Source organism: Abramis brama (genome assembly GCF_963993115.1).
Source record: "Abramis brama genome assembly, chromosome: 18".
In the NCBI taxonomy this organism is placed as follows: domain Eukaryota; kingdom Metazoa; phylum Chordata; class Actinopteri; order Cypriniformes; family Leuciscidae; genus Abramis; species Abramis brama.
In genome coordinates, this window is record NC_139980.1 from 34,015,665 (window position 1) to 34,025,763 (window position 10,099).

General features: G+C 39.3%; 1 protein-coding gene across 2 annotated transcripts in view; it reads right to left on the reverse strand.

Annotated features, from left to right (window-relative positions):
• The window catches only part of rhpn1 (rhophilin, Rho GTPase binding protein 1), a 24,004-nt gene extending 15,097 nt beyond the window's left edge, over positions 1–8,907 (reverse strand). Inside the window, exons 1-7 of one of the 2 annotated variants that reach the window (XM_084090866.1) lie at positions 8,473–8,907; positions 7,596–7,711; positions 7,194–7,322; positions 3,786–3,861; positions 3,626–3,703; positions 2,090–2,214; positions 559–725 (exon numbers count right to left, since the gene is read on the reverse strand). In XM_084090866.1, the coding sequence (XP_083946992.1) occupies positions 559–725; positions 2,090–2,214; positions 3,626–3,703; positions 3,786–3,861; positions 7,194–7,322; positions 7,596–7,711; positions 8,473–8,571 (790 nt within the window). In that variant the 5' untranslated portion in view covers positions 8,572–8,907. The remainder of the gene's footprint in view (positions 1–558; positions 726–2,089; positions 2,215–3,625; positions 3,704–3,785; positions 3,862–7,193; positions 7,323–7,595; positions 7,712–8,472) is intronic. The other variant, XM_084090867.1, reaches the window with a different exon arrangement.
• Between the last annotated feature and the right edge of the window lie 1,192 nt (positions 8,908–10,099).

Genomic DNA, 10,099 nt, shown 5'->3' on the forward strand with positions numbered 1-10,099 from the left:
GTCATTCTCAGGGAACGCTGTTATTTGTGTGCTTTTGTCCAACTACTGATATAGGCTAATTGACTGACAGCAACTCACATTATTTGATAGATTCAACTGTTAGGTGAAGGTGTGATGATATTTGGTAGTTCATGGACGTTTTTTTCATGTTTGTCAGCGTCAAATGTTGTGCTATTAATGTTTTTTTTAATAATGTTTAACTTATTTTTTTAAAGTCCCCCTGTGGTGAAAATCAAGCTTTTAAAGTTGTTTATGTGTCTATGTGGTGTTTTTAATATGCTTTAAGACAAACCATGTGTAAATTCATAAGTCGACTCCATTGCTGAGTATTTTCTCCTTAAAACTGCAGTGAACCAAAGACAGTCTCAAAAACACGCTTTGAAATCGCTGGTGTTTCTGACGTCACAAACGACCTTGTAACCAATCAGATCAACGTGTGATCGTCAACCAGTGGATCTCTGAATTTACAGACATCTATTTAAATGACCAGTATATGAATCCAGTCATACTGTGACACGTTTCCTGTGAATGACAGAAAATCAACGGATGATTCAGTACCGGCCGCCCTCTGGAAAGCGTCGATGGCGTTCTGAACGCCCGTCAGTGTGGAACGATCTTGTCTGGCTCCGATTTGAGTATAAAGTGCTCCGATGTTGAACAAAACACTCCCTTTCTCGAACGCGAGCGCCCTCTGAACGGAAGGCACACCGGTCAGCGAGTCATACCTGCAACGAGACACATGATCAGACCATCTCTAACCTAGAGGTGTCAAAAGTACCGACTTCGGTACCAAGTTGGTACTGAAATTTAAAAAATGTGCCGCTTTGAGTGCAGTTGAGCGGGATCATAAACACCTCTGATTGGCCGTTGTGTTCACGAGCTCATCGGATATGTCTGTGATTGGCTACAATGATCAGCGCACGGGAGCGTTTGAGAGCACACCGAAGTGTTTTGAACGCAATAGCAGGACCGATCCGCTGATAGACGCTTGCTTTCAAACGCTCACGTGTGTGTATCGGTGTAAGAGCATCATATGTATATATGATAACGTTCGTCTGTTATAGGACAACTTAGTTTGAATAAAATTAATATTTGTGTAGTGTTCAATGTTGTTATCAATAGAGATACGCGGATGGGGTATTAGTTCATCCGCAACCGCATCACAAAACTCATCATCCGCACCAACGTTTTTTGACCAGATTTCAAAGCCGCACCCGCCCGCCATCCGCTGATTGTTTTGCGGTCTATGGATGATGCAATGCTCTGCTGATGCGAGCCGCAGGAAAGCCCTTGTCTGTTCTAGAAAGGATGCAGCAAAGACATTTAATGCTAATGTATGAGGCATAGGCCTACGCTGAGTTTCATTCATTTACGATGAGATGCGCTCTAGTTCAACTTCACAATGCAATGCAATGCGGAGCCTCGATGTCACGGTTATTATATTGTCTCTATTTGCTTTTTATTTATTAAATACATGCAATTGGTTGATGAAACATTTATTAAAATTAAGATACAATTTGTACAAAACGAAATTCGCTTTAAAGAAAGGCTTTCTACAAAGCAAAACTTCATTAAGTGGTAAAAACCATGTCTCCCGATTGCAAATGTTCATTGCTAATGTTTATTATTGCAAATGTTTTTCATTTGTTTAATAAATCTCATAATGATGGCATATCACTATATCATAGCTTTTATTTCTATCTCAAATGATTGGCGGTCGGTCAAGGGGTACTTGGCAAAGAATCAAATACAGTTAGAAACGACGTAGACCATTAATAACACAGACTGTTAACAATTGTTTTTAATTAGTATTTAAACATTCTCTATGATAAAAAATGTTTGTAAAAAATATTTTAATAACACGGTTTTGGCGGTTATAGAGTTCTAATGACGGTGTTCAACTATAACCGTCGGTCTCACGGTTATATACTAACCGTCACACCCCTACGGCCAATCAGAGGTGTTTATGATTCCGCTCAACAGCGCTCAAACGTCACATTTTTAAAATTTCAGTATCGACTTGGTACTTTTGCCAACGCTACTCTAACCACTGCTCATTCATTTGTTTGTGTGCCACAGTGAGTCTCACCAGTGAAAGTGAATCCCCAGACTTCTGTGCGGTGAGAAGAAGCGCTGATCCAGGAAATACAGCTGATTGTAATATTCCATCAGCAGCTCCTGTCCCGCTTCATTCCTGCTGGGAGTACGCATGGCCTACGAAGAGAGGTGAGCTTTTAAAATAATGATTCGACTTGTGTTTGCACATGCACTTTCAGTTTCAACCACTTCTTTTGTTCTGAAGAAAGCAACGTAACAGGGAGGAGAGTAAGGCAGTGTGTCCACCAAAGCGTTTTTTCACGCGGCTGGCGTGTTTTTTTCAATTGTTTTCAATGGGAGCGCCGCGTTTTTAAAACGCCATGAGCGTAACGAGGCGTTGAGCGTTTTTTTCACGCTGAAGCGCTGAGCGCTCGCCGTTTTTTACAGGTCGCCGAGAGTTGAAGAATGTTCAACTTTTGGTAAAACGCAGCGCTCATCACTGTCACTTTTTACCCAACCATCCAATCACAGTGGAGGAGGGGCGGGACTAATACCACACCGACCAACCGCCACATTCTGCTTGTGCAACGTCAACAGATGACGACAACAGGCATAATAACGTTACAAAATCATTTAAAACAAGAGCCAGAGAAAATACATTACATTGTATCGACATTGTTATGTAGAATCAACACAGAAACAAAATATGTGTGAAATGAGATACTAGTAACACTTTCGCGGATAATCCGTATCATAACAAGCAAAGTGTCTCAACTGAAAAAAAACGCAACGCTGCCAAAACGCTCTCAAGCGCGCACAGATAGGCGTTTTCAGCAGAGCGCATAGCCTTTGGTGGACACACGGCCTAAAGATGGAAAGCTCCTAAAGCTTAGTTCCATATAAATTCACGGATAATTTGTTGTTTTGTCGTTAGTGAAAATCAATATTGACCTTGTATTTGAAAAAGGATCGTCATATAAGAAGCAATACTAAAATTCAGAGTCAGTTCATTCGCATTCGGAGATCGACTATTTTTGACTGTCAGAATGCGGGTGACACAGAGACAGTGAGTTGTTCAAAATCTTTCTCTTTAGTAAACTCTGTGTACACAAACAATGTTCTCAATGCTGGAGTTCATGTGTAGAGCCTCTGGTGATACTGAGAGCAAAGTTTCATGTTGTGTCGAGTCTTCTTAGTGTTTTAAAAATAGTGATTTTCGATGCTATCATAGTCGTGCCCCATTCACTCCCATTCAAAAGGCAATTTGACTGAAAACGACAATACGGTCAAACTTAAAAGTGGCGTTTCCATTCTAATTATGCTTTTAAATGAAAGTTTGCCTCGGGTAGATTAACAAAAATACCCTAGGTTGCATTTTGGCGAGAGTTACGCTTCATGCAGCCTTAGAAAACGGTCTAATAATGCGGATCATGGATTCTCCTCTGTGGAATGAGCCGCTTCCGGTATTTTGCTGGTTACTCGACACAGAGAAATTGCAATCGAGTATTTTTCAAAACCGAGTATAATTTAATCGAGGAATCGTGACAGCCCCAGTTGTGATCAGCGTTTCATGTTGACTTTAACTGACCTGTCTAAGTTCCATGAAAACCCGGATCTCGTTCAGGTACAGAGACGCGTCCTCACTGTAATGTTCACGGATGAAATCCTGATGAAACAGAAGAGAAAGAGTTTAAACACTGAATAAATTCAGTGATGCGTGTAAGCTACCACAGGAGTGATGACCTCACCTGAAGAGGGACAGTCATGTCAATCTCTTTAGTCTCTTTCAACCCCAGTGGAATCATGGGAACATTGACTGTCTCACTACAACAGGAGGAGAATTCATTTTTAAATGTTCAATGCATGTATTTTAACACTGCAAGTAAATGACAAATGTTCTGCACACTTATAACCTGACAACTGTTGATCATTCTAGAAATGCATAAATGATGACTATGCAACATAAATTAAATCAAATGACTTTTTAGTTGCCAAATCACTCGATGTAGGTGGAAGTTCACATGATAAATAAAGCTGCAAGAAACATAGGCATGCATTATAACAAAAAACACCCAAATCACACAAATAGTTTATTGCAAATGCTTATTTTTTTGCTGAATTTGCAACAATTTGGAGCCCTGCTTACATAAAACTACAAGTTTGTTTTGCATACTTCAAAATTGATCTAAAAAAAAGAGTTTCATTAATCTAACATGATTTCATAGTTGTTTTTTTCAGGATAAAGGCCCTTTCACACTGGACGTGATTTTGACGCACGAATAATTCATGCGATAGTTTTATTTTTTGATCAGCTGTTTGTGTAATGAGTGCTTCCACACCGAACGCGAATGTCCTGCGGCGAAAAACGACTTTAGATGTCGATTTATTTATTTTTTCTGTCGACTTTTGCGGCGACAGAAAAGGCTTCAGCCAATCACAAACTACAAGGACAACGATTTGAAAGACAATAGCATTGCCAACCAACTCGTTTATCACGACTGTGAGTGTGTTGTGTGATAGTTTTAGTCGTTGTATAGTCCTGTGCTGTGTAGGCTAGCAGGCTAAACTACATTTGGGATTGAAAGCTAACACTATTATCGTCAAAGATAGAGACAGAGACCGTGTTTACTTTGAACATGTAATAACAGTGTTTCCTTTAGGATTTTTTTTAGCAGTGGGGGCAGGTCTGTCCGAAACAACCTCTGCCCCCCCCCCCCCCTGATAAAAAGGATCAGGGAGAAAAAGTAGCATTACAAAGTTTATTTTAACTAATAGTCTTATTTTCTACCATCTACAATTGAATAGGCTACCATTCAGATGTCTTTATTAAGGCTAAATCTTGCTAACCATATCTGTACTAAAGGGGGTAAGCACACCTTACATTCTTATTTTAAGGTGTTCTGTAAATTATTTTTTTGAAACACTTTACAATATGGTTTGATTTAACATTAGTTTATTACTAACATGAACCATGAGCAACACATGTTAATGAATGTATTCATCTTTATTAATCTTAATAAAAATACAGCTGTTTATTGTTTGTTCATGTTAGTTCACAGTGCATTAACTAAATGTTAACAAATACAACTTTTGATTTCAATAATGTAGGCTATTAAATGTTGAAATGAACATTAGCAAAGATTAATACATTCTGTAGAAGTGCAGTTTATTAAAAGTTAATGTTAACTAATGTAGTTATAACTAGAGTTTAATAAATGGAACCTTATTGTAAAGTGTTACCGATCTGTTATACACCGATTCAGACGTCTCGTGAGTTCAGTGTTGGACAGATCAGTCGTTCAATAAAACGTGGAACCTTGCTTCGCAAAGAGAGGGCGCGCGCTCTCGCTCTCTCTCTCGTTCTTTTAAACATGCGCCCAGCTGTCACAAGCGCAGCAGTTTATCTACATTACACACCGGTCAAATAAGACTTTGGCGGGACAAAAATTCACAAAAAATCTTCGATCGGGTCAGTCGCACAAGTGAATACACAGAAATACACAGAAATATTTAGGCGCAAATGCGAGTGAAATGGTCGCACTGTAGAGCCCTAACGTTACCGTGGCGGCAAAAATTTTGCCGTGGCGGGCCGCCATTAACTAATCAACATAGAGGAAACACTGAATAAAATGTAGTGAGACTATTTAGGGCTGCTTTTAGTATACTATACATTCTTTGTGTGAGATCTACAGTTTCTAGTTGAATGATTTTAACTTGTTACTTCGTGTGTTACATGTAATGTGTAGTGACATTACAAAACGCACTGTGTTTAGTTGAAGACGCAAAACACTGTGGAAAACCCTCAGGGAAACCTATGAGAGAAGAAGGAGAGAGGAAAAGGAAACTAAAAGTGGACATTAGCATAATGCAGATTGGGTGCACCCAGAACCTTCTTTTCTGTCTTTTACATAAAATGAAAAGCTCGTCTTCACTGGATGATGATGATGATGATGAAGTGTCCATGTTTTCTCAGCTGTCGGCGCGAAAGTTTTGGAATGTTAAAGCTCTGAACGTCACAGATGTCGCAAATTCGCGTCGCGGCTGATGTGAATGGTTTTGACGCGAACTATTCGCACACGAACTATTCGCTTTTTCGTTACGCATCCGGTGTGAAAGGGCCTTAAAGGGATAGTTCACTTTGAAATTAAATTTTGGTATGTTTTAGCTTACCTCAAGGGCATCCAAGATGTAGGTGTCTTTTTTTCCGCAGTAGATTAAATTTTGACATTTTTAGGTCAAACCGTTCTTGTCTGTCAGTCATTTAATGCAGGTCTATGGTCACTGTCTCAAAGAGCATGCACAGAGTCCAAATTAAAATAATTCCCCGTCGTCCAAATTAAACAATTCCCCATCGTAAGTACACATTGATGGCCTGAGACACGAAACGAGCGGTTTGTGTGAGAAAACGAACAGTATTTATATCGTTTTTACCTTTTGTACACAGCCACGTCCAAGTGATCTGACGGCGCGGGCGCTTCCTAGTGTGTGACGTGAACGCAGACTGGTGCATAGATATATACACTAGATGTCGCCTTGGCGACGGCAGTTCATTGAACGAATGCCTTAGCCAAGGCGACATCTAGTGTATATATCTATGCACCAGTCTGCGTACACGTCAGATCAGATCACTTGGACGTCGCTGTGTACAAAAGGTAAAAACGATATAAATACTGTTCGTTTTCTCACACAAACCGCTCGTTTCGTGTCTCAGGCCATCAATGTGTACTTACGATGGGGAATTGTTTAATTTGGACGACGGGGAATTATTTTAATTTGGACTCTGTGCATGCTCTTTGAGACAGTGACCATAGACCTGCATTATATGACTGACAGACAAGAACGGTTTGACCTAAAAATATCTAAATTGATACTACTGCGGAAAAAAAGACACCTACATCTTGGATGCCCTTGAGGTAAGCTAAAACATACCAAAATTTAATTTCAAAGTGAACTATCCCTTTAAGCCTGTGGTTTTCTGTCCTTCAATCAAGTTTTCTGAGTTATCAGAGCAAGACATCAGAGATATTCTCAAACTATATTTCACCAGGTATTAATGCCAAGTTTTCCTGCAACTTATCAGGTAAACCACGTGGAAAGAAACCGAGTCGGGTGCGGATTCACAAAGACAGTGAAAGTTTGCATGATGCGTGACCAACCTCTCGGTCTGGTAGATGTTCATACTGCTGTTCAGTTCCTCTAGCTCTTCTTTGAGAAGCTGAAGGTTCGAGTTCACAAAGCTCAGCTCTAACGCTACAGTCTCCTTCACCTTCTGATTACTGCTAGCCCTGGGAAAACATCATTTGCACATCACATTAACGAAGGCCATAATGTGTGACGGTTTAAACATATTAACCTGTAGAGATTCTGCTACACCATTTATAATGCAGTAACTGTTAGTGTAATATAAAATGACTGTGATGGAAGAATAAATCCACATCAAAACACTGAACAGAACATCAACAGAGAGGCGTGTCACTTCCTGTTAGTTCTGCGTCAGGGAAGGTGGTGTGTGTTATTATGGAAAACATGCACCTCAGTGTTAGCAGATATACCGGTACCTGTAGAGGTTTTCAGCGCCGGACCGCAGCCGGAGTTCTCTGTTGATCTGCTGGTTGAGTTTAGCTCTCCGCTGCTGCAGTTTGCTGCGCTGAGTTGATACAAGAGGGTCACATCCCTAAAACACACACACACACATGTTGTGTTTTCATGTTTTATGGGGACTTTCCATACATATAATTGTTTTTATACTGTACAAACTATATATTCTCTCCTCTTACACTAATCCGACCCCTAAACATGCCCATCACTCACACACACACACACTAACCCGACCCCTAAACCTGCCCATCACACACACACACACACACACACACTAACCCGACTCCTAAACCTGCCCATCACACACACACACACACACACACACTAACCCGACCCCTAAACCTGCCCATCACACAAAACTTTCTGCATTTTTACATTTTCAAACTACATTACTTAATTTTCCTCATGGGGACCAAAAAATGTCGCCACAAAGACAATGATTTTGGATATTTTGTCCACATAATTTTGGGTTTACCAGGACACACACACACACACACACACACTCACACACCTTCCACTTGGTCACTTGAAATTTACTTCTCTATGCCTCATATTTACATGTGGTTAATGAATATACATACATACTGCTATATACATATATGTATGTGTGTATATATTATATATAATTAATATTTTCATATAGGCCTACCACTGCATTTAGTTGTATATAAGATTACTATGGTACAATTACCATATCCCACGTCCAAAGGAACATCGTACTTTTTGCCTCAGGCTATTATTTCTCATTGCGTTGTTGTTTTTAAATGTTAAGCAATCAGTCGTCAATTAACGTTAACATGTGACATATTAAGTAATATACTCTGAAAGTCCACTTACCTTCCTGACGGACTCTGTTGAGCCTCTGTCCTCAGCTGTGAGTGCCGCTATATCTTCATCTGATCCAGAATCAGACATTATGAGCTCATCCATAATCATATTTCTGTCCTACACCTGTAATGATATACCGGGCGCGTGCACTCTCACAATAGCGCGAGACACGATCGCGAGCGCATGATATCAAACTGCGCAAACTAACCGTTTAAATCCGTTAAACGCTGCCATCAGAACACAAACGCCACTTAATGGCTCCTGTCTACTTACTTAATGCACACTACACACGGTTTTAACTTTATATGTGTCTAAATACATTTATTTATCTTAATAATGTGATTTTTAAAGAAACAAAAATACTCGAAATCACTAAATCCACTTGTTGCCTGTACGCGCATGAGCCACTGCTGATCTCTCGCATCGCGTCCATGGGATTAAGCCAATAGGATCTGGTTGTTTCTGATTGACATATACAATAGCCAATCACAGCTCGATAAATAATCAGACGGACAGCGGAAGCGTCCAATGAGGCGACGGTGGTGGGAATAAAGGCGATTTGGAGCGGAAAAATAACTGTTGTTGCCCCTGGCAACACGGAGGCATCAGCGAATGCACGAGAAGCCTCGTTTCTGCCTGAAGAGACTAACATTCATCAAATAACTTTTAAAATATTTTAAAGCACCCACAGTTACATGTAAAAGCGTTTTAAATCCCCATGTAAAACATTTAAATGTCGACGCACCTCCATATGACATAAACAAACACAATCTGTTAGATTAATTAGATTTACTGTGTTAATTGATTGATATACTAAAAACAAATAGAACTAGATTTTTTTATTTACTAAATCAAATAGTATTTTTAAAGATTTATTTTATAAAATAATTGAGCGCAACAGTCCCCGCCCTCTTTTTCAGTGGGGTTGGTATTTTTTCCATTAATTTCTCCCATAGGGATTTTTTTTAAAGTCTTCTTTTAAAGCGTTAGAAGCCATGAATCAAGCCAATCAGCTTCGAAGATAATCATAACATTACAAACTTTGATTTGAAGCAAAAAAAGGTATAAGACTGTGAACTTAACAGTATGAGTGAGGGAAAGAACTACAATCCCATGAAGCATAATCGAATTAAAAATGGAGAAATTAGAAAACTAATCATTTAAAAATGTTGATTATAGATATAAAACAATTTATTTTAAGTTTATTCCAAAAAAAAAAAATATATATATATATACACACACATACACACACACCCATACAGTGAGGAAAATAAGTATTTGAACACCCTGCTATTTTGCAAGTTCTCCCACTTAGAAATCATGGAGGGGTCTGAAATTGTCATCGTAGGTGCATGTCCACTGTGAGAGACATAATCTAAAAAAAAAAATCCAGAAATCACAATATATGATTTTTTAACTATTTATTTGTATGATACAGCTGCAAATAAGTATTTGAACACCTGTCTATCAGCTAGAATTCTGACCCTCAAAGACCTGTTAGTCTGCCTTTAAAATGTCCACCTCCACTCCATTTATTATCCTAAATTAGATGCACCTGTTTGAGGTCGTTAGCTGCATAAAGACACCTGTCCACCCCATACAATCAGTAAGAATCCAACTACTAACATGGCCAAGA